Consider the following 25545-nt stretch of genomic DNA (forward strand, 5'->3'; position numbering starts at 1 on the left):
AAGCTGGATCGTTAATAATTTATTTAATTGACAAACTTTATTACAACCAAAGACTTTTTTTTTTTGGGCAGATGTATCAAAATTCAGGAGAGGACAATGCATACAGGTGAATTTTACACATAAAGACTTTCACCTGCAGACTAAGCTGTAAAACTACACATCTATCTTTACCACTTTCATTGTACATAATATCAACTTGCAGCCTTGATTTTGTTGTAACTTCAACCTTTTTTTTTTTAGTAAAGATTAATTTGTGTACAGTTTCTCGCATTCAATGTATTCTTGCTACAAACAAAATATATAATGTTTATTTAATGTTCTCTGCATTCTTTAACAAGTTTAACTTCATACTTTAGCATCATGGATGATGATGATGATCATGTTCAGTATTGAGATACTGAGCTGGTCGAGTGCCCGGATGTAACTGGTGTCGTGTGGTGTTGCAGGGGCCCGTGGGCGTGGGCTACACCTGCTACTGCGCGCCCTTCTTCCAGCACATGGAGGCCCGACTGGAGCGCGACAAGCAGGAGCTGAAGGAGCACATCGACCAGGCCAACCAGCGGCTGGACGAGCGCGTCTCCAGCCTGGAGCGCCGCACCCAGGGCCAACTGTCGGAGCTGACGCGCTGCGTGGTCGCCGAGCGGGCGCGCTGCAGCGAGCGCCACCTGCAGCTGGCCGAGTGGATGACACGTCGCGGCCCGGGGCGTGCCTCCGAGAGGACCGTGCGGGACGCGCCCTTGCCGGTGCCCCGGGCCCGCAGCCTGGAGCTGCTGCTGGAGGAGAGGGGCGACCCCGAGGCGTGGCACGACGTGCAGCGGCCGGGAGCGAGGCTGGGTCGAGACCCCGCCGTGCACAACCACAGCATGGACGACCTGGCGGAGAAGGGGAGGTCTCACCCGCACCGCAGGTCCGCTAACGAGCTCAAGTCCGGCCGGGAGGGCGCCGCTCGCAACAAGCACAACCGCAGCTTCGAGAACCTCCTAGAGCACCACGGCGGGACACGGCAGGACCTCCAGCGAAGGTTGGCGGAGGAGCTATTGGCTTCGCACCGCCAGAGCCAGGCGGAACGAGGTCTGGACGAGAGGCTCGCGGAGGTGCACTCGGGTCAAGAGGAGCTGGAGCCCACCCCGGAGGACTGGCGGGGCCAGCCGACGCGGCGGTCCGTCCACGAGATGGTGGCGAGGATACAGGGCCGGCAGGCACGGCCGGAGGGCGACGAGGGCCGGAGGGCGAACACGGGGCCGGAGGGGCCGCAGAAGTGGGAGAAGGTCAGCACGGCGAGCTGGGCGAGGAACGGCGAGGCTCACTACGACCTCGGGGACGGCAGCAGCTCTGAATCCAGCGACGGGGAGGACGACGACAGACTGAAAGTGTTTCAGGTAGTTACTTAAGTTAGGACATTATACATCCGATATTCGGGCAGATAGGCAACAGGGGTATTAAAATACAAGTTTGTTTCATTTATAAAGTTGACAAATGCATTTTTAATTCACGTACTTTTTCTGTAGAATAATGAAAAAAATGTACAAGATATGTTTATGAATTTTTACATAGATGTACGTGTATGTTTGGGAGAGAACTGGTCCTTGACTCACTGCAATCACAGAGCAAGCCAGAAGTAAAACTTCTTTCATGCCAACTATTTAAAATGTGTGGAAACTGGTTTCACAATTTATTGATTTCTATTTAGGGTTAACGAACTCAGTTGTAAGGGATCCTAGTTGATTCATGCTTTTGAGAGATCAAGCGACTGCCACCAGTGTTGCCTTAGCCTAAGCAGGAGATGGGAGGTAAGGGTCTTAAAAATAAAACCTGATGTACGTGCTGCAAGAATGCCATTTAATCCAGCTTATACCGCAATTCAATACCATTGTCAATGCGATGTGCTGCTGCGGGCTAGCAGTCTTAGCCTGGACATGAAAAAAAAAAAAACGCACACTCCCCTACGCCCTTCATCCAGAACCACCAGTAGTATAATTCTGCGATACAACAGTAGCAACCCATGCTCTGACACACACTATCAGACATCCACGGGTTGCAGGCATGCGGAGAGATGCTGAGGTACATTTCGCTCATACGGCATGTGTGTACGGCCAGAAATGTTCCCCTCGTGCAATGCGGCACGTGCATGCAATGCATTCCCTAGCAATACAGTCTTTGCAACATGAAATGGCTTCGCACAATGTTTTAAAGAGATATTAAATTAATTAAAAAATGTTAGTTGGCCATAAGATTGAAGGAAGGAGGGAGGTATTACAGAACCGCGCAACACAACAATGATGGTGTGGATTGTCTGCAGGAGGCGGGCGTGATGTTGGGTGTGCCGACGCGCAACTACGAGAACATGGTGTCGGGACTGCCGTACCGCAGTCGCAGCGCGGTGTACAGTCCGACCCAGGACACAGACCAGCACAACGACTCCGGCTACAGCACCAAGCTGTACGGCAGCTCCAAGGGTGCTTCCCCCTCCCTGTCAGGTACGGGCCGCCCCCTGCGTCACGCAGTTGGCTGCATGTCGGATAACGCAGCAGAATGTGCAAGGCACTTTGCCAATTATGTGTTTCTGATACTGTCTATATTGCCTAGTCGACGTCAGCAAACACTATGTTAATATAAACTCATTGACTTCCAATAGTATCAGTACTTATAAAAAAATATTGATATTATGAAGAAAAAAAATTCTTACCATATTTTCTCAAAGTATTTTTTGGTTAAAATAACATTCTTTCAAAAAAAATTGTAACTGCAAACAGTCAAGACTATCCTTAACTCTGTCTCAGAAAATTATCACAAGAAATTAGCTAACCTGCTTTGGTAGATGGTATAGGCTAGTTTTGTTTAAATTGAGGTTGAGTCCTAACTCTCTTTTATCCCAATATTAATGATTTTTTTTAAAAAGCAGTCACCCATGACACAGACTTTGAAGACGCAGGTTGCGTCAAAAGCTAAGCTGTGTTGGAAAAGAGTAAGGTTGCCACAGAGTTAATACGCCTCCTTAATATCCTTAAAAAAGTTCTTAATTTGTCTTGAAATGAATAAGGGTCTTTAAAAGTCCTTAAATTTTATCAATAATCCTGAAAAACTCCTTAATAAAGACTGAGCATGCAAATAATGGCTTAATAAGGGTATTTTACTAATTTGGCAGCACACAATGTATGTGCACGCCCAGTGAATTTCGGGCCATGTAATTATATTTTATGCATAAAAAAAATTTGAATTAGTTCTTCATATTTTGTATTTCACCTTTAAACTAGAAAATTGTGTGTTTTACTGTCATACCGTACTTTAAACTTACAAAGTTAATGTAATTAGTGATAAAATTAAATGTTACAACTATAAATTTCAGATAAGACACTATATATGTTTGACTTAGATATTTATTCGAGATAATTCAATAAGAACTGAACTGAACTAACCGTATAATTATTTTTTTTATATATAGCTTTAACTAACATTTTTTTTTATCTCCTTGAGGTATGTATTTTGTGAAATCACATATGATTTTCTACCTCTTGGTTTTGGTGAAGGCCAGTAGCGGATCCAGAGGGGGGGCTAAGGGGCTCAAGCCCCCTCCAAAAGCATCTGGGTCCACTATTGTTTTAGTGTTTGCCTTGATAAAGCCTAGCCTCAGCTGGGTCAAGCCCCTCCCAAACCAAAATCCTGGATCCACCACTGGTGAAGGCGATGAAGTAAAGGGGTTCCTAAAAGCTCCCTAGTACTTGGTCGCACAAGGGGGCAGGGGTCAGGGACGTGGAACTGTGCAGGTAACCTGGACAGCGACGGTGTGGTGTCAAGCACCACGGTGTACCACAACCCCAAGCCGCCGGACCCGCCGCAGCCGCGCCACAGGTACCTTCAGGGAGAAGACCCCAGTGTTACCAGCGTAGTGACCGCGAGCCTCGTGTGAAGTGCGAGGAGAGACGACGACGGTGTGCACTGCCATATCCCACGTTAATGTACAAATATATCGCTTGTGTAGTAATGTAACAGAACTCGTGTACACTTGGAAAAGCTTGTAAAATAAGATGGTTCCCACAAAAATAATAATCTGTGTTGACCCAAAGATATGTATAACTTGTTTCTTACAGTGATGCCATAATGTTTACAGTTCTATGTATTATGTATATATAAATAATTAATATAATCTATCTTTTAATAAAAAATTTTTTCACCAAATACTTGTAATCATTATTTGAAAGAAAGCATCGTTATAGCATCATTATATTATTTATCATTTTTAAGCCCAACTTAAATAAGAAAATACTACGCATGTATTTGCACTACTCATAAGTATCTCGCACTGACTAGCAAAATTATAATTTTTTCCCCTTGTAACAAAAGTTTTTACACATCAATTAATAAAAATAGTGCATCATACAAGAAGCCAAGAATATTTATTGAGAAATTTGTATTTGCTTTTGGCAACATAGTACATAAATGCTTTTTATATGTAACATAACTAGTGATTATGATTAAAAAGTATTAAAAATTTGTACTCTATTTTTATGTTTATAATTAAATGGATCAACAAAACAATTTTCAAAATTAATGATTTAAGAAATGGTACTACAAATTTCTTTTTTACTGTATTTTGCATTAATTTTATTGGGCCCCTGTGAAGTGTGAATAAAATCAAGTTCTACTGACTAATATTTCAATTTGATTTGAATTTTAAAAAAAAGGATTTACAGAAGCTTAACTACAATGTTAGCAAATTTATCAGCTTAAGCCTTTCTGTGCATAACCTTGTTAACGTAAAATACCTCTTTTCTCTAATCAGCCTTTCATTATTCAGCAGTGTCATTTAATAATTAAATATAAAAATAAGAATTCAAAGTGAAAGCAGAATTTACAATTATTAAGCCTTGAAAAAAATCCAGGAGTCTATTCCAGTAAGGGTTTGCCTGCCCGAGACACACACATTTTCATTCATGCAGCCGCCTGTCCAGGGATAGGTGAAACTGGAAGTACAGAAGAAGCCTGATTAAATATGTGATGGCAATCTTTATCCTGACAGTTCAGATACTCATCTCCCCTGAGGCAAAAATAATGATTACCAAAATAAGATTACTTCAGTATGGTGAGAAAAAATAAATAAACACTGCATCACTGCAGCAGAGCAAAAAAAATTACCAGCTAAACTTTTAACACAAGCATGCACACAGTCCACAAACTTCTCAATGCTTTTACACATTTTGTCTCCCTCTTAATTTTTCTTTCAGAGATTGCAGTACTCCTAATATACTGTCTTTAGTCTCTCCATCTTTCACGATAGATATTAATTTACATCAAGTTTAAACTTTATGTTCATCCTGCCACCCGACAAAAGTAACAGAAGGAAAAAAAATTATCTAACTTTTAGCAAATATATAAAAGACAATTTATTTATTAGTACTTATATTTTACTTTTATAAAATTCACACTGTACAATATTCAAGTCAGGCACCAGCAGACTGTTTAACAGAGACAACACCATCATGCTGTGTACAATACTCGCTCAATGTGGTGTGGTACAAAGGAATACCTTTCAATACTTGGGAACCTGCTTCATTTACCTGCAAAAACATCACATACTGAGATTAGAATCACAGCTTGAAGTACAAACATTTCTTCCTATGCAAGATCTTAAAACAGCTGTAGGTAAAAACACTAAAATTAAAATAATACATATAAATAACTTTTTAAAGGTGTATATGATTATTGACAGGAAAAAAATAGTTAAAATTATCTATTTTTATAAAATGGTTTCAGAATAATGGAACTCAGTTTTACTAATGCACATAAAATAAAATATATTTTTACATAAAAAAAATCAATTTGTATTACTGAAATGGAAAAAAAAAATTACGTATTGTCAATAATGAGGATGTAAAATCAATTTCCAATTTAGGTTGTGATTTTAACGAGTAACATATCTGAAGTCATCTTGATTTTAAAGTTGTCCATAGTTAAGATATTTATAGAGACAAGGTCATCTTATAATTGAGGTATATTTTAGGTCATTACATATTCAAGAGCATCTTTTCTTATTTTTTAAAATATACTTACGATTTAAGAATTTTAATAAGTTGCTCTGACTTTTTAACTATTAAAATATAAATTTAAAATACATCAATATTAAGTAAATATTTATTAGGCCTGTAAATTTTAATTATATTTTTATTCAATTGAACAATTTTTATTGCAATTGAAAATGTTTGCTAGAACATTTCACAGCACATAATTATGTAATAAATAGTGGTGCACCGATGTGGATACCGATTAATCGTAATCAGCGATTTTGGGTACTTTCCGATTAATCGTAATCGGCGATTATCCTAACGATTACTTTGCCGATTATCTACGTGTTTTATTTAATCTTAAGTATTAACTAAAAAGGATATTATGATACCATTTTCTTTGATTCAGATAAATTATTTGAAATGAAGTGAAACGTTTTTAATAATACAATACATACCACATTTGTGCAAAGTGTTAACTATACTCAGTCCGGCGAAATTAAGTATGTTTTTAACGTGTAATATTTTATTAGACATTTTAGGACAAAATATGGTAATATTTGTAAATACGTATTACAAAATTCATCTAAATCTGTGAGATCTTGATCACAGATATTTCGTTAAGTTTAATAAATTTCATTGCCTCGAACAATAAAAAATACATTTTTCCTACATGTTTGTTTACATTTCGTCTTTTGTTCTGTCTCTTGTTTAGTGGGCTTGCACATTACCTACAGCCAGAGACGTAAAATATATGGCACGCAATCAAAATACCACAAGCAGTTGCAGTGGATTCTATGACAATCGATCTTTTCGAGTAGTAGTAGCGGTTCAAAATCGCGGTCCCGGTACCTTCTAGAGTTTATCACTGCGTTTTGCCAACTCGTTATGGGCGTCTTTGGCAACATTATCCGTTGTTATTTGTGTGCGACGTGAAAAGTGAAAAAGTATTTATAATTTTAAATATTCAGTCAGCATAAATAAAATCACACGTGCTAGAATTGGTTTTGTGTCATTTTCATAATATTATAGTGAAGTGTGGAAACATTTTTCTATAAACTTAAGTGAACAAAATAATGCAACATGTTTACATTTTAAAATGGTAATTTCTCGAGGTGGTGGTGGTGGTGATAGTGGACTGACCAATCAGCAGGGATACACTACTATTAACCTATGGAACCACTTCAAGCAAATGCATCCTGATAAATTAGTGGAGAAGTGTGCTAATGTAACCACAGATGATAGTAATACAGATGGGGTTCCAAGAAAAGTAATGAAATTGGCTCAAACAAAAATAACAGACACCATGGAAAAGAAAATACTGTATGATGTGAATGACCCAAGAGCATTTGAACTGACACAGTTAATAGCTGAAATGATTTGTGAAGATATGCAACCTTATGCGATAGTCATTAACAATGCTAGTTTTCCTCAACAAAAACTCTCCCATTGTAAATTACAATTATTAGACCGTAGTTCAAGTTGTTTACAATAACAAATATAAATAGAAGTTGATCCTATCTTCTTCTCTCACCGAGCCCTCTCGGGTGAGAGAAGAAGAGGATAGGATCAAATTAGCTGGCACCCAACGTGGGGCCCGTTGATTGTTCTACAATACCCGTGAAGACCCATTGCAAGCTCTACCAGAAGGACTAGCCAGCAACCACTGGAATGGACCCCTGCCACCACTTGCAGCTCATAGAAGACTTAACCAACAACAGCAGGCACACCATGGCCCACACCGGGAACAGCAGCAAGCAGGCAAGTGCTCCTGACCTTCCTACCACCAGAGATCTTTGAGAAGCAGACCCAGACAGCGGAGGGGAACAGCCTCCCCTCCTGGCGCCCAACAACTCACCTACCTGTACATACCCAACGACGGCGGACGCAGTCCATAGACTCTGCGGTGTAGAAGACTGCCCTGGCACCGGAATCCACCAGATCAGGTGCTCACTGTGGACTCCTGTTCCATCACTCTTGGCCAGACGAGCCCCGAGATCACGCCGGACTAGAGTATTGATGCCTCGCATGCCAGCAGAGACAATCCTGCTGCAGCATGGAACCAATTAGCTCTAGACCTGATGGGACCTTACCCCAGAAGCACGACGGGTAAGTGCTTCCTACTCGTCATCACAGACCTTTTCTCACGATGGGTCGAAGCCTTTCCCCTCGCTAAAGTTGATTCATTTTCTACTCCAAGATGAAGTGTACCCTGGATAGGGGATACCCCAAAAGCATACTTACAGACAATGGGGTGCAATTCACTAGCAAATTATGGGCCGACACTTGCGCCAAATGGGAACTAGAAACCTGGGCCACTCCAGTTTACCATCCCCAGGCAAACCCTACAGAGCGCCATAATCAGGAACTGAAGAAAGGGCTCCGATTGCGTACCGCGGGCAATCATCGCCACTGGGATCGCTACCTGGGAGAAATCCTCTTCACACTGCGGCGTAGGCACAATGAAGCAATCGGAACCAGCACCAGCGAATTAAACTTGAGACGACAGATCCAGCAACCTGGAGAATGAAGTGGAGTTCCAACCCCACATACCGCCCTTCAGCGAAGAGATATGTCTACGAGCTGCCACCAGAGTAGATGCGCACGAAAGGCTCAACTAGGGTACCTAGCCCGCAATTATCCTACACCGAAGAATCCGCCCAACCACCAGATTGCTGAAGGACAAAGGGTACTAGTCAAGACCCATCCACTCAGCAATAAGCCTAACCACTTCTGCGCCGGATTCGCACCAAAGTGGGAAGGACCCAACCAGGCCTCTACCAGGCCTCTACCAGCCTCCACAGCGTCGCCAGATGCCGTGGCGGAGCTGCAAAGGAGACCCCAAGGACCTACCAGGACGGTACCGAGAGACGGTTTGGCGGACACCAAACCAACGGCCTTACCAATGGCCGAATCCTACAACCACCGGCAGCAGTCCCAATAGGCGTTCCCAGGAGACCACCGGCAGCTGTCCCCAATCACGACTTCCAGAAAGCTGAAGAAGCCATATCCGAAGTGATAACCCAGAGACTCATACACTACAGAGACTGACAGTTATCTATGTGTAAAGTGTTCCTCCAAGATGTCCTAGCTTCTTCTCCCGTAAAGTAACGCTCGCCACTAGGGGGCTAGCTCAGACGGTAGAGCACGAGACTCTTAATCTCGGGGTCGTGGGTTCGAGCCCCACGTTGGGCGCCAGCTAATTTGTTGTCCTCTCCTCTCTCTCGCACCGATGTCTCTCTTGGGTGAGAGCCAGGTATCGGGTGGAGGAGAAGGTCCAAGCTGCTGGTCTGGCGGCAGGATTCGCAGTTGGCTGGTGGAGGCGAATAGCTAGTGGGGTGAGGGATGGGGGCTAGGCTATTCATTGAAAAATGTCGGTATTTTACACGGAACTTTTATTGACCTGTATGTCCAAACAGTTCAATTTGTCGCCTGCATCGGCTTTTACAACATACACTGAATTGATACACGGTACACCCTATCGTCAAGAAAGGGGGGGGGAAGGGAGACAAATTCCCTAGGCCGAGATAGGTCCTCGGATGGCCTGACTCGCGAAGGAGGGGTGCGAGCAGCAGAAAACGGATAGCCAGTCGTTCTGCTGCTCCCCCTATGACCGTCCTATAGCCAGTGGGCGGATTCCAGCCTCACTGGCCGTCGGGCCGATCAACTGGCTTTCAGGTGGATGACCTCGCCTTTATATAGGGAGAAATGCGTGGGAACGAAGAAATGAAGGGAGGGGCGAACTAACTCCTCTTTGGAAGGGATGAGATGCGCGCGCATGAATCTCGCCGAAATTTCCCTGCCCTGGTGGTGGAAGTATAAACTAGATATTAATAATTAGAAAGAAAAGATAAATGTGACATAAATAATTATATGTACATACATATATATTCAATCCTATGTATTAAAAAGTATTTAAACTTTCTTTCACAACTTAATTAGTTAAATTTATACTTTTATAAAATATAAATACAGTTGGTAGATCGCCGTTCACAAGATGGCATCACAATGTACATGTTTAGCTGTGGCAAGAGAAAAATATACATTGTTTACATAACTCGTCCATATTTACTATTATATTCTGAAGTACGTTAATATGTGTGGTTATAACAACGTAAAAAATAAAGGGCGAAGATGGTTGGTTGCTTTTATGAATTATTCTATTGTTCGTGGCTTTGTTTATAACCGTCGACGTCGCACAGATTCGTCGCCGCATATTACGTGAGTAGGCCTATTGCCGAAATACATTTTTCCCTGAATTGCTTCTGAACTTATTAAAAATCGTTTTGAGTTTAATTATAACGTAAAGTAACGTGATATTTAATATAGGAAGGGCGGGCAGGCGTCAAAGTTAATTTAATTTATACTTCACAATGACTTAATAGTGTATTTTATATATTTTTATACTGTTAATATAACTGTATTCTCAATTTTACCTAATCTTGTTATTAAATTCACATAGGAATAAAAACTTTTGTGTGCATAGTAACACTTAAAAAATTTTGTTCATTATAATCAGTATCTGCCGATTATTGCTCTCATAATCGGTAATCGAATCTGTAATCGGTAAAGTCATATCGGTGCACCACTAGTAATAACCATTATGGCATCATTTAAAAATAAATGCATATTTTCAGAACTTACCATCACAACAACATAATCTCCTGGTTTTATGGCTCGGATAGTGTCCGACCTGGATGATTCCGGGATCTCAGTCGCTGGGAGTATCACTTTAGTGTTGCCATCGTTCCGTCCAGCCATGTGCAGGTTTGATCTCTTGCTCAACTACAACGATCACACCAATTTGCAAAAATCTGTTAAAGTATGCTCATTACTTCACAATAGGCCGTGTCGAGGTATGGCAGTAATTAGCAGCAACCTAAATTTTGTTTTCTGTGACAATGGTTTTGTAATTAAATGCCATTGAGGACATGGAAGTATTTATTCAATACACTTCTTCAAAAAAAAATAGGATGATGCATTTTGAAATAGTCAATATGTACCTACATGTTTTGATCTATAAAGTGATCATCTGACATTAAAACACTTTGGGTTTTTTCTAGGGATTGGCTAATGAAATAATAAAATCCTTAGTATTCAAAGGATTCAATATTTGAGGAAAAATATTTGAAGGAAAATATTAGAGGAAATAAAATTAATTAAAACATTCAACACTAATAACCTTTGAAGTTTACTAGGTAATATTGTTTTCCTTCATACCTATCCTGTTACCATTCCCTAATATACTGTACTTTTAACATGTAATTATATAAATAAAATGACAAATGTATTGATTCTGAAAACTTAGTTCGTGAAGCAATCATTTAAAGGGTAGAATGTTTCAACACCATAGTTAATATTTTTCATTATTGTACACAGTTATATTTTTGACCCTTGACACCTGGATTCAAATTCCAGAGGTACCTATAATCGAGGTACTCTCTGGGATTTGAATTCTAGATTCGGATTTGAGAAAATTGGAATCCGACCCATCACTACTACATGCCCAAGCCTTCTGTGGTCCCGAGGAGGGGAGTGACGGAAGCGGTAGTGTCGCAGTGAGAGAGGGGTGGGGAATGAGGAGGGGTTGGCAGTAGGGGAATACCGTTAGCTGTGGAAGTAAGGAGTATACACATGCGTTCATAAGTGTACGCATCATGTAAGCATGATTACCTGGATGAAACGATGGCCATAAAGCGCAGTCGTGCAGTAAGAAATGTTGTGATAAGGTGAAGGTACAGTCACATGAAACAGCGAAACACAGTGTCCACGAAGATGTCACAGTGTGTACCAAAGTGTGTCACAGCATCACATCGTACCCTTTGTGTTATAATAATTATTTCACTCAGCACCATATTTAACATACATGTCGGTATACATTTGCCTATAATCAAAGAAAATATTGTTTGTGTGATTAATTAATGAAAAAAATGCAAGAAACATTTCAACACAGTTTCGTGCATAGTGCACGTAACAAACGCCCACTCAGCCATTTAGTTCTTCAATTCCTGATATGTTACCATTGGAATATGTGCTGCTGTTCTCCGAAAAGTCCCATTCACTGTCTGAGCTGGACTCGCCAAAGTTAACCACAATTTTCTCAATTTCGTGCTCTATTAGACAGTCACTTTCTTTTCTAATTTTGCATATTGTTCCTTTCGATTTCCCTGTCGCTGCGGCCGCACGCTTTGTTGCATTACATAATGGATGGGTAAGTTTGCCTGATGCCTTCTCCTGATCACAAAATGCAATCACATTGCTAATCACTTCCCTGCACTGGCTATGTATAGTTTTGTGTTTTGTTGTACTGCCCGATGCCATTTGTCAATACACATTATATTACAGTCACGCACGCTTCGAAATCTTGCTCCGCTTTCAAAGGATCCGTGAAATACTTGAACAGCGATACTCCCGTATCCGCGCACTGTGTCGTGACTTATGGTAACAACTCTACTTGCCGTCCCACCCGTGACATGACGCGCTTCGACCCTTGAGGCGGACTAGGGAAAGGGAGGGGACAGTGTGGCGGAAGGGATGACGGCGGAGGGAGGGGTCCGTCTGACCTTGGGTAGTTCACATTTTTCCCGGGACCACAGTTGGCTTGGGCGTGTAGTAATTTTTTCCTCCTAAGTCAAATCATTCATTCAATTCATCGTCCACTCAACTGATTCTCCATTCAACGAAACCATTCAATCCATCGAACTACATCATCATCGTCATGTTTCACAGCAGTTTCCATACAAGTCAGTCAGGAACTGTGGTAGTAGGGATGGATCTAGAAAGGGGGGGGGGGGGGGGTAAGGGGGAAGGGTGCCTGCTCCGGGCATCGAGTAGAGGGGGCTTGCTCTGGGTGAAGGAAAGCCTACATCCATCCCTGTGTGGGAGGCACTTCTACCAACTATTGTGTTTTCTCGCTCAGAAACTTACTTTCCCACAACTCTCACCATGCTGCTGTTTAATTTCGCAGGCTAGTTGGGAGTGCTTCACTCAGTGTAGGGCCTCCTCTCATCTCATCCATGGTGACCCAAACCCAGGAGAGATGAGTGAATGAACGGATGGATGAATGGTCTTAACAACTCAACGACATTTTGGTCAAAAGGGACGATGAGAGGCGATGATATGAAAATGGGGCACTGAAGGAATAAATGTGAGTGCCCTGAGAAAACCCACCCACTCTCTGCACACGTCCAACAACTCAAGGGAAGATGTCGATGTTTGATTTTATTATAAAATGTAGACATACAACAGTTGAAATAAATATCCTACATTACTGGATTTGAAGGTACATGTTTAGAAGATGGATATATAGTCAATACATTTAGAAACCTATAGCCTGAATCAGCAAAATTTTGATCTAAAATTTGTAATACCAGGCTAAGATTTGATGAACAACCTGCAAATCTCACAATTTACTTTGTTTTTTTTTATTATTTCAGTCATTAAAATTCATATTTTTTATTTATTAATTTCTGTGTTACGGTCACATGATCAAGGTTACTTAACTTGATATTTGGGTATGTACCTATGAATTCTATTTAAAAAAAAACCCTAATCACATTTTACTCTACAATACTAATTATCTGACAAACTATACTATCACCTTTTAATCCAGCATGTAGCAATTTTACCAGATTACTGATGGTCAATATAGTTTTGATGGAAAAACCACACGTGAATATGTAAAATGTAACCCACTAGAAGAAAGGAAACACTGTACTAAAATGATTATATTTGTTCCAGGGCAAATTCCACAATGTTCCACTATATAATCTGTACCATTGCAAAAAATTTTAACCAGATACATACATCAATTTAGCTGATATTTATGAAAAGTCAAGCATGTTTTTACTATGAAAACTTTTTGATTAAATGATAATTGCACCATAGTACTCACTCAAAGATCATTTACTGCTCTTTCACATCTTGGTAATGCATACAGCTTTACTTCTACAATCCCAATCAAAACAAATCTGGAACTAATGGTGGATAAGGCCTTGATTACTCACCCCTTCAATCAGAACTAACTCCAGTGAGCCAATCTTGGCTCTGTTCACCTTCTCAACCTCATTTCTGAACAACGAAGTCATTTGCAGGAGACGCTGCTTCTTCACCTCTTCAGGCACATCATCTACGAATCGACGGTGGGCGGTAGTTTTCTGGGGGGAAGAAAAAAAAAATTTTTTTTTAACTGTCTGTATTTAATTTGTAATCACGTAATAAGTTTCATTATGTGATCCCACATTGCAAAATTTGATAAAAATTGAACAGTTTCTGAAAACATCTCAGCATCATAAATATTAATTATTTTATTTTGTGACATGAGTGACTGGTGACCTGTCGATACACTGTCCGAAGCAATATTTATTATTCCTTTGGCTGGATTTCCATACCAGGTACCTAAAATTTTACTATTACAGAATTTATTTCCATTCGTACAAGTTATTTTACTAGTAAATGTTTTGTTTTTTAAAAGCATATACATAATTTGATTTAATTAGTAGTTATTCTGATTATAGTATTATGTTTCATTCTCCACTAAATATATATTTAAACAGTTTTACAAAAAAAAAAAAACGACATCCTCAGAATTCTTGTATTTTGTCATGAGGAAACGTACACCGTACTCACAAGCGAACTTCAGTGCAAGTACAGAAATGTCCCAGTAACTGACCTCGCGCATGCTGTACGGGAAGAGGTAGGCCACGTTGTAGCGGACGCAGCGGAGGAGCGACAGCGTCTCCTGGAACTCGCCGTCCGTCTCGCCGCAGAAGCCGCAGATGAAGTCGCTGGAGAGGGCGACCCCGGGCAGGCGACAGCGCACGCGATCCACCAGCTGCAGGTACGCCTCGCGCGAGTAGCCGCGCCTCATGCGCGCCAGCACCGCGCTTGAGCCGCTCTGCGCGGGCAGGTGCAGGCTCCGGCAGATGTTGGGTCTCTCCCGCACCAGCTCCAGCACCTGCCGACCACACCCTCCGAGCCTACGGCAGTCTCCTTCCTTCTCCACCAGTTATAAAATCAGTACTATTCATGTGCCACCTTAAATTCGGCTTTTAAGGGTTGGTGTTATTGAAATATCACCTAGACAGTGACCTTGCTTGTGTTTCGAAGGTCAAGTGTGCAAAATTTCATTGAGAGCAGATGAATGGTGCACAAACGAGCAAAATAGAAGACGAGCAAAATAGAAGACTATCACGCAAACATACAGTTTTATGTATAAGATAATATATTAAAAAGGGAGTCTATCAATTGTGAAAACAAGGAAAATGTTGAGGCTTTGATGTTACTGGGAATCAACTGGGAAAAATCAATGAATTTCTTGATATTTCCCGTCATTTATGGTAGGTGAGACTTAAGCTGAGACCACACAGAAAAATATGCTATGTTTCCGATGTTCACTGCACCAGGTGGCCAGAAAGGATAGATAGGCAATGGGACAGATTGATTTCGCATAGTAGTTGGACCTGAGCCCCATTTCTGATTTATGCCAGTAGTCACAAAAAAAAAAACTTCAGGAAAGGGCAACGAGCTGAACATATAAACACATAAGGAAAAAAAAGCCTACATTAACTGTTTGTGCCGGATCACAAAGAGCAGATGCCAGTTCCTGAAACATCGGACGTCACCAGGTGTTTGGTTCTCGGCCATTTTTTTTATATTTTTTCTAAAACGTCGCTGAATTCGCGCACGTGCATATAATAATAAAACATCTATTTTCGTATGGAATTGTACTGTACTTCTGTGTTTGCTTTAAATTACGTAGTTTCATGTCGATGGAAAAGTTCATTGAAGAAGTACGAAAATATCCATGTTTATCGAATAAATTGATAGAAGAATATAGAAAGCAAGATATTCAAGATAATGCTTGGGATTTGATTTCATATAAGTTTATAAAGGAAATAATAAGTATTTGTACGAATTTACATTTTTTTTTTTAATTTTCCTTTTATTTCATTGACCATAAATCGTTAAATAATTATACTGTCATGAAATCATTGTTCACTGACTTCAAGCACATAATCAATCATTCTTCTGCTAAAATACTTTCCCTGTGATTTAGATTTTTCTTCTCAATTTTATTCTTGATGAGAAATAAAATGCCATCAAACTGAGTTCTATTTATTCTGAAATAATCCATAAAAGTGGTTTCGTCCTCATGCATCTGCTGAATCAAATGATGAAACTCTCCAAATTATTATTATTTTTTAATTGACTTCAAGAACCCTTTTCTTTTTTACATGTACAGTAGAACCCTTTTATAATGTTCCTGCATATAATGTTTTCCTGCTTATAATGTCATATTTTTAAAGTCCCAATATTTCCCCCATAAGGACAATGTATTTATTTCCTGCATATAACGTTCATAAATAGTGTAATTTCCTGCTTATAATGTTTGCTTTCTAACATTCAATAAATGGGGAAAAATGGTTTAAAACCAAATTATTCCAACACTTACGATAAAAAGTTTCCTTTATGTATGTTTATGTTTACAATCACTGCCATACAATACATGAAGTTTGTTAAAATACAATTTTATGCAATATACTGAAGGTACACAATGTTCATAGTTACGTGTCAGTTGGCATCCTTAGTCAACTCTTCTCTTCCTTGCCATTCCAGTGGGTATTCAGATGCACGTACATAGTCCTACGATATTTAAGTTGCCAACCATTGAGCAAGGGCATAACTAAAAGTGTTTTCTATTGCTTACAAATAATTTTTTTTTTTCATTCATACGTAGGAATCCCAAAATTAAACATTTTCAGGTGGCGAAGGTGTAGACGTTCTCACTCTTAATGTTGTCATCATGAATCGTGAGACAATTTTACAAAAAATGTGGCAGTGTATCTTTAAGGACAAACAAAATTTAACCAGGGAACAAGACAAAGTTGAAAAATTGTTGGCTTGTTTCAGAAAATTCATGTATCAAGTATACTATCTTTGGTTTTAACATTAAAGTTGTTTACATAGCTTGGTGAGTCCATTGGTACAAAGCTTGAACATTGTTAAGTGCTAAATTGAGATTTCCTGCTTATAACGTTTTCCTGCTTATAATGTTTTTTTCTTGTGCTCCCTTGAAAAACATTATAACAGGGTTCTACTGTACATACTGCGATAGCCAGCAGAATATTATTTGGAATCATCACTTGAATCCCATGGCATGAGTCACTCCGAAATTACGAACTAGACTATCCTGTGTGGCCACCTAGCACAGCGAACATAGCGAATATCGTTAACATAGCGTAGCTTTCTTTAGACAGGCTAGATACGTCCATGTTGAATTTTGTTCAGTTGCTGATTGGAATGACTTGTCAGAAATAAATTCCAAAACTTTCAGCTTAGCTGGAACACGCCAGGAACGCGAGATGGGGCACGGCAGCTCAACACGGTGAACCCACCTCGTCAGGGAAGTCCTTGGGGTGGGGGGAGGTGAACCTGATCCTCATCTCGGGGTCCACGCGCGACACGTGGTCGAGGAGGTCTGCGAACCTCACGCCGCCCTTCTTGCGCTTGTACACCGTGCTGAAGCCCCGGGCCAGGCGCGTCTCCTCGTCCGACGGCAGGCCCCCGTAGTGGTCCTCGGCCGACGCGTCCCGGTAGCTGTTCACGTTCTGCCCTGCAGATACAGTGCCTATTGCAACCAACAACTTCAACTAACTTTCTAAACCACGTATGTATCTAACCTGCACGCCTCAACTACCTATCTGTAACCAGGTTAGGGGGTGATGAAGAAATCCCAAAAAAAATCTATAATTATCACCAAACAAAAGGAAAGAATTTGAAATCAAACAGCATGCAAAGTGGTTCTATTCCTACCCCCCCCCCCCTCCCTCCCTGAAATGAAAGTCTGCGTACACTCCTTACTGTAACTAAACTACATGCCTACTGCAGCTGATTCTAGTGCTCCAACAAGCAGGAGTGCACACAACTGACTCAGTTAGTGCCTTGAACAACAGTTGGAGTTAAAGAAACCAAAAGAAGTAGAAAGTAAAAAAACTGTATTCATGATTTCACTCAAACAAAAAAAATTACAAAATAGTACAATTTTAAAAATTCATTTTTTTCACAAAAAAAAACACAAACAACTACGTCACCATCGCTCATAGCTCGCTGCGGGAGTGGGCAACATTAGAGCACCTTAAACCACCCATTTAAAGACCTCTCCCCTGGCAAGCACTGCTGTATTTTACTCCTAACAGTATCTGATGTAACACGCACTCATTCTATTGTGTAACTAGTTATTTTGTGTTATTAAATAGTTAAACTCAAGAAGGATGAATTTTATTTATGTTGCATATATCTCTGCCATTTCCAATTGTTAATCACTGGCCAGGCACACTTAAGTTCTATAAAAGATAAAAACAAGGAAATTAAAATTTATTTAAATATGGCTGGTTACACTTCTGCTACCATATTTTATGACCATTTAAATTTAAAAAAAAAATTAATTTTAAATTATTTTATAGGAAGTTAAAAATATCAATACACATAAAAATATCATTCAATATTTCTAAAAACCTATATAGTAAGCAAAATAAGTATGCCTAAATTTTCATTTTTAAATGAAACTAAATTTTCTCCAGCTTAACCAAAATACATGAAAACAATATTTAACTCTTTGAGGTCACTGACCTAGTAATGTAACTTCCTTCACACCTTGCTGCGAAAGCATTCGAACCTCGCTGATGATGGAAGAGATTGGTCGAGATCTTTCTCTGCCACGAGTGAAAGGCACAATGCAGTACGTGCACATGTTGTCACATCCACGCATTATTGAACTGAAGAACACACATTTTAATAATTAACAGCTGCAGCTAATTAGCATTCTCCATTGAAAGGGTAAGAAGCCAAGGGATACACGTGATTTTTAGTAATGTAATGTAAGAATCAAATATTTTCCTTTATTTTTAAAAAGCTTTTTCACTATGTTTGAAATGTTTACTAGTAATCCTTGGCTTTTCACCTTCTCAATTACAATTCACATAATCATAATTACTTATCACAAAAAATAACCATAATATTTAGACCTGCACACATGTAATGTACAGGAAATAAAGATCTTTACATATGCTAGAATAAAAATGAGAACCATTTTCATAATTTCTAAGAACAAATGAAATGAAGCAAATATCTGCCACTGGTTTAATGTGCACCCATTAAAAAATTGATTAGTTTATTGTCATATGCACATTGTAACATGCAAAAATTGAAAAGATGTTCTATGTACACTATAAAAAAAAATCTAGTTCCATGTAGCACTTGATACAGCCTTCACATGAGAGGAGAAAGCTTTTTCGCGCCACGTAAGTGTCACCCAGTGAAGTCAAGCTCTTCAGAAAAAGCAATTTTGATGCACGTTAAGCCTATGAATCTAAATTTTTCATCATAATTTTTTTTTTTTTCATAAATTTTTATTTTAGAACTCTGCAATGCAAAACTTATTGTGTGTTAACAAATTCGGTGTTTTCAATTAAATACCCATTTATTGCCTTCCTACAGCTACAGCAACTTAAGTCGAATCCCCATCATATCTCAATCGAACATCTCGCACACGTGGTAGAGCAGTGCACAATGTTGAAGGTGTGGGTATTTTCTCAGGGTACTCCTACTGCCGACACCAGAGCATTCTGTTGTCACCAGGGACAGATGTAGGAGAAAGGGAGTGGGGCAGCCTGCCCCAAGGCACTGGATTAGAAGGGAAGCCAGATGGGCGGACCAATTTTTTTGTAGACTGCAAAAAGTATGAAATAAAAGACAAACAGTAATAAATGTAAAATATCTACTAATATTTTGATTTTACTCATTATCAACAACCATGTTTTCAATGGAGATGTTTATTACTTAGATTCAGGTGATTCTGCGCGGCATGCTTACACAGAGGCAGTGAAAGATAAAAGAATGCGAGTGAGGGAGTGAGCGGGAGCAGCTCCCTTCGAAAGGCATGGACAGGGGTAGGCACATGTCCCAGCTAGACGGTGTATAGAGGTAGGCAGGTCCTGATTTCAGGTAGCCAGCGCTCTTGGCAGATAATCTTTTAGTTATCACCCTTCTATTTCCAGTTCCCCCCAAACATCATTATAAAGTTTTACAAATTCAAACTTATGTATTCATCAGTTTTAAAACAGCACATTATGCAACTAAATTATACTAAGGTTTTTCAAAGACATAGGCTGTTTAACTTTTTTTCTTATTTAAATTTAATAAATGGTGTTGCAGTTTTATACAGCTGTTATAACTACCATAATAAAACATGAGTCATGGTCTACTGTATATTATTAAACTAGTTTATAAGAATAACCCTTAACAAATACTAACTCAAGAACTTGAAATAATACATGCAGCATGTGAGAGACAACATTAATGCCTAATAAAACTTAATTCAAAGTAATATAGCTGTATGTTTAATTAAATAATAATCCACTCCAGTTCGCAAACAACCTGAGATAATGATTCTATTTTTTTATTTATATTTTTTAATGCTACTCTATTGTTTGAAAAAAAAAATTTTAAATACAGTATTAAAAACAGAAATTCTTTAATTTTTTTAATATTTTTTTAATTTTTTTCCTGCTTCTTCCAACTAAGGACTCCCGTTTAACTGGGAGTTACATGTTACACACCACCCAAAACCTTTAGGTCATGCACCCTACCCAAAATTCGAAGCTGTGTCAGCCACTGTCTTACATATTGTGGTTGTGTGGAAGACAGAACTTTGCAAGAAATCACACAACAGAGTGAGGTTTCGCAGTAGTACGACACTGGACATTCTGAAGGTCCTTAACATTTCTATTTTTATTTTTCCATGGTTCCAGGGTGTCTAGCTAACCTGTGATAATAAAAGTCCCTGATTTTTCCAGGCTTGGAAAAAATATTTCCTGACCACTAAATCAGTTTTCCACCAATAACTATCACAAATTCTCAATCACAATAGCAGCTGTTAGGCATACCAAACTTCACTATTGCAGCAGGGACCTATCAATTATTTTATCGCACTATTGTCAATAGCACTGAAGTCAATGTGCGTGTTCAAAGTGCAGATATACTTACAATCAAAAAGGAATGGCAGGAAACATTTTCTAACACACAAGCTGAAAAGGGAGAAGAAAGGATGTGTAAGTGTAAGCGGTACAAATCAATTTCTGCTATAACGTAAATTTTTCAGTGACATCATCACTAAAAAAAATTCCCTGACTACCTAAGAAAATCCCCTGACCCCCTGCGTCTCCTGTCGCAGACCAAAGGAAGCGAAAGAAGCGCTCACACGAAGGCGGTGACGGAGTCCCGGTTGAGGCGGACGGGCGCGACGTCCGCGTAGGTCTCGTCGAGGGACAGCAGCACGTTGACGGCCGGCTGGCCGGCGTCGGTGAGGGCGAGCATGCGGGGCAGGTCCCTGTAGCTGTCGGGCCCCGCCACCAGGTCCACGGCCCCGCCCCCCTCGTCCAGCAGGCGCTCCTTCAGGCGCTCCGCCATGCAGCCTGCGGCACCCACCCCACCCGCCACCCTGCACTCGTGACGCTCTCCGACAGGCACGTTCCTGTGGGACAGCTTTACAGTGTGTCCACGCAAAACTGTGGAAAAATATCCGCGGCAATATTCTTAAAATAATTTACCAATTTTGCAATTGTCTGAAAGAAATAAAGATGATCCAGCCTCCAACATCCTTATAACTGAACTAGTTCAAACACAAACTTACGTACACGTGACTGACTATGTACTTAAACCACACCTGGAGAGAAAAAAAATGTATTCAAGTCTGGGTGATGGCATACCGGAGCATGATATTTACCCCCCAATTTACTATCACTGAAGGAATTTTCATGATTTTTTACAGGTTTTAAAATAAATACCCTTACTTTCCCTGACTGGCCAGAATGTGGGCACCCTGGTTTAGAGTGATGCGTGCGAAAACGAAAGTTGTGTGTACATCCGTGGCAATGATGTTTTGTTATGAGAAATGTTACTGTAAGACATATGTAATAATAGTGCTGAATTCTGAATTTCATCAAACAAAAATTTAAAAAAATTTGCCTTAACAATACTTTTTATTAAGCCTTCCTAAGATACCATTATTTTTTAAATATAGTCCAATGTTTAAGTACTATGTAAGTGCTATTTATGGTTATTTACTTAAGGGATGGTTCAAGATTCAAGATATTGTTAATCAACTTTCACATTAAGGTTAAAAACTAATTATCATAACTTCACCATTACGGTATTTAGGTATGTCTTCTACTGGTGATTTCAAAATATATCAAAACTTCAACTTATAAAAACAAAACTTTTAAAAAATAGGTATGTTGATTATGTTCAAGCGTCTCATAGAGAAACTACCTAGGTACTTACAGAGAAGACATAACTGTAGAGTAAAATACAGAAACACACAGCTTACCTAAGATACCAATCTTCATTTTTGGTGCATCTTTCTTCTGAGCACGCTTTTTTTTAAGGCCTTTCAGATAATCCAACTTGTTCCACACTTTGGCCTCTGCACCATCTCGAATGGCACAGGTCATGACCAGAACAACATCTGCTTCTTCAAGTGTGTGTGCTTTCAAATACCCGGCACTTTCCAAGATGGACCATGCAATTTCCGTGTCATTCACGTTCATTTGGCACCCGTACACATCAATGAACACTGCAAGAGGATTTCCAAAAATTACATCAGTGTATCATACAAATCCTACATGCTTTTGAAAATAAAGATTTGTTTAAAAAAATAAGTGAAAAACAAAAAATTTAATTCAAGAAAAAAACTAGGATTTAAGTAAGCTCAACTTAGTACATATTACATAAGGACCATATTGGTCAGTAAATATGTCCAAATTTCAATAGAAAACTTTATCTCCTCATAACTAACGTGGATTCTCAGAATATTTTTCTGTAATTTTTTAGGTTGGTTATACAGAGTCCAACTAAAATAAAAATAAATATAGATAGGTTAAAAGATGAGCAAAATTTTTATTTATAGGTACAGTGAAATCATTACCATTTACTGAAGTAAAGTTTTATAAATATCATCCTTTATAATGCTGTTTTTTATTCCTCTATTTGGAATCACATTTTCCCAAGCTTCACAGCCCACATTTAGTGTCAGGACACCTAGTTACAGGTAAATATAATTTTTGGAGCACTATCTGCGTACACAGAAGTTCATTCCGGGAAATGGGAGATGGGCAGATACAACCACTTTGCCCGCTGTTTGTTTTCAAATTCTTTCTTTTGTTAGTGGGAAAAATAAATTTTTATTATTTTGATTTTTTGGGAGGGGGTAAGATATAAATCACCTATTCTCACCCCCCCCCCCCCCTCCTTCAAAAGCATGCTACACTGCTATCAAGCGTAAAATTCTTACATCACAGCTTTTCTGTAAATAAAATAATAAAATTTAAAAAAAATACTTTTTTTGAACACTTAAGTAAGATGTTCTTCTATTTACACTGAAAACAGCATTTCTAAATTGCTACTGATTTCCGAGAAATCACCGTTTATAGGTTACTTACAATACCTGTGCATTGACACAAATGTCGCCATTTATTTCTTTACCGTGTGGATACGTATGTTGATGTTTTGGAGAATTTATGTCAAATATTGAGAATGGTCTATTAGGTTCGGTTAGCTACATTAAAAAATATTTTAGAAAATCGTGGACGGTGAGGTTAGTTTTTAATGGTTGCTTAGGAATTACCAATTTGAGATGTAGCTATCCTCACCTAACAAACCATTCACACAATAACACAATATTTTTAATGTAGCTATACTAACCTAATCAACTGTCCACACTTTTTTATTTAAAATATATTTAATGTAGCTCAACTAGTCTCATATTTCTCAGTCACACAAGTCTATGAAAGATGAAAGACGACATGGACAGCTTACATGAATGTTTTTACCCTGTAATATGTGCTACTTAAGTTGCACGAGCGAGTTGTGAACTTCGGTAACCCTCTGTACGCTTTGGAACTATTCGAGCCTCGATATGGACTTGTGTGAACTGGTTGCTATGCTCCGTTGCAATTCCTAAGCAACCATTATATTTTACAGTAGTTTTACTGTAACTATATTAAATAACTAAATGTCCACAATATTTAAAATATTTTTAATGGAGCTAACTTAATATATACAACCCCTCTCACAATGTAACAAATTTGTAATATTTATACCAAACGTGGCCTCGGTATAGACTGTTGTGAATTTTAGGTTTGCCGATCCTGTGATTATCCATGTATAGGAACATTAAAAATAACGGCAATGGCTGCGTCACTGAATTGGTATTATAATGTAAGCTGTAAACTGATATTTCTCAGCAATCGATTGGAATATAAAGACGATGTTAACAAGATAAATACAGGAACGTCTCTAGTTTTCGAGAAAATTATTTCCTGAATTTTATTATTAATTACCAGAAAAGCCGCGAAGTAAGGATATTACCCTAGCACCAATATGCTTCTACACTTCTAAATAAAGTTCAGTGTTACCTTTACGCTTCCGCCCGTCATAGCTGTGTGTTTCTAAGTATGGAATTTGTTCAGCAGTAATTTGAGATGAAACCCCATGTTCAGTATCGCCAACTAAAAATTGCTTTAGACCGGGACCAATGAAAATATTTTTCTTATCTTTGTTTTTTGAACCAACGCCATAATAATTACTAGTATTCGAATTATCGCTGGAATAATAACAGCAAACGGAGCGATTAACACAACTAGAATACGCCAAATATTTTACGTTGTTTCCATTTTTACGAAGTATTTTATACACACACGTAGAGAATTTGCAATGAGAAAACCATCTGTAAATATCACTCGCGCATTTATACCTAAATTTCATGTCATAAAAATTTATTTAATGCAAAACTAAAAACTCATATCAAAACAAAACAGTTTATTTCAAAGTTATTTGTTTTTGTTTACAAAGACAAAACACACAGAATTGTTATTCTTTTAGCCGTCACTACGATCTCCAAAGCAAGAAACTAAATAAATATTTGATTTGGCACGCTAATTAAACGAAAAGATTATGTATTGTAATAATAAACGAACGTTGCTTTTTGAAATAAATTTAGTGAAATTATAAATTACGCATGATATAAGATGATATATATCACTTTTAAATTTGTTTTAAGATATTTAAAAAAACAGGTAAAATCGTATTGAGATTTTCCAACTATAAATCAAACTCAAAATGGTAGAAGCCAAGCAAACTTTAATATTGTTACGATTTACTGCGGGTTCGTAAATGATAGCCTAATTAAAGATTTTATTACACTACACTGTTTTATTTATGGCCACTATTTATGTCATTTACAATTAATCTTATAAAATTGCCAAATAATCAAATGCACTAAAAAAAAATAAAAAAAATAAAAAAATGTTGCTTCACCAGTCACTCGTTTCTTACAATCCACACACCTCGCTGGGCCGCACCTCTGGCGCAACTCTGACCACAGCGCCTCTCGTGGATCTGAGCCGTGGGACTCCGTCGCCGCACACAGCCGCCGCCGACGCACTTGCCTTCGGCGAGGATTCGCTCGACGCCTCACTCGGAACTTCGC

General features: G+C 39.0%; 2 protein-coding genes and 1 non-coding gene across 3 annotated transcripts in view; 2 read left to right on the top strand and 1 right to left on the bottom strand.

The window, feature by feature from the left end:
* LOC134533927 (ankyrin repeat domain-containing protein 6) overlaps nucleotides 1–4166 on the top strand; it is a 148133-nt gene extending 143967 nt beyond the window's left edge. The window contains exons 10-12 of the mRNA XM_063371741.1: nucleotides 447–1379; nucleotides 2300–2477; nucleotides 3765–4166. Coding sequence (XP_063227811.1) covers nucleotides 447–1379; nucleotides 2300–2477; nucleotides 3765–3907 — 1254 coding nt within the window. The 3' untranslated portion in view covers nucleotides 3908–4166. The remainder of the gene's footprint in view (nucleotides 1–446; nucleotides 1380–2299; nucleotides 2478–3764) is intronic.
* Nucleotides 4167–5356: 1190 nt separating this feature from the next.
* LOC134533928 (CDK5RAP1-like protein) lies at nucleotides 5357–24892 on the bottom strand. The gene is made up of 9 exons (XM_063371742.1): nucleotides 24473–24892; nucleotides 22387–22632; nucleotides 21259–21472; nucleotides 18630–18775; nucleotides 17396–17613; nucleotides 14671–14955; nucleotides 14006–14155; nucleotides 10644–10784; nucleotides 5357–5555 (listed from the first exon to the last, which is right to left on the bottom strand). Exons 1-9 carry the CDS (start codon nucleotides 24819–24821, stop codon nucleotides 5439–5441), a joined length of 1866 nt encoding a protein of 621 aa, XP_063227812.1. The 5' UTR covers nucleotides 24822–24892; the 3' UTR covers nucleotides 5357–5438.
* On the top strand, nucleotides 9116–9194 carry Trnak-cuu (transfer RNA lysine (anticodon CUU)). The gene has a single exon. It is a non-coding gene; the product is annotated as a tRNA-Lys (tRNA).
* Nucleotides 24893–25545: the final 653 nt, after the last annotated feature.

Source organism: Bacillus rossius, chromosome 7 (assembly GCF_032445375.1).
Source record: "Bacillus rossius redtenbacheri isolate Brsri chromosome 7, Brsri_v3, whole genome shotgun sequence".
In the NCBI taxonomy this organism is placed as follows: Eukaryota; Metazoa; Arthropoda; class Insecta; order Phasmatodea; family Bacillidae; genus Bacillus; species Bacillus rossius.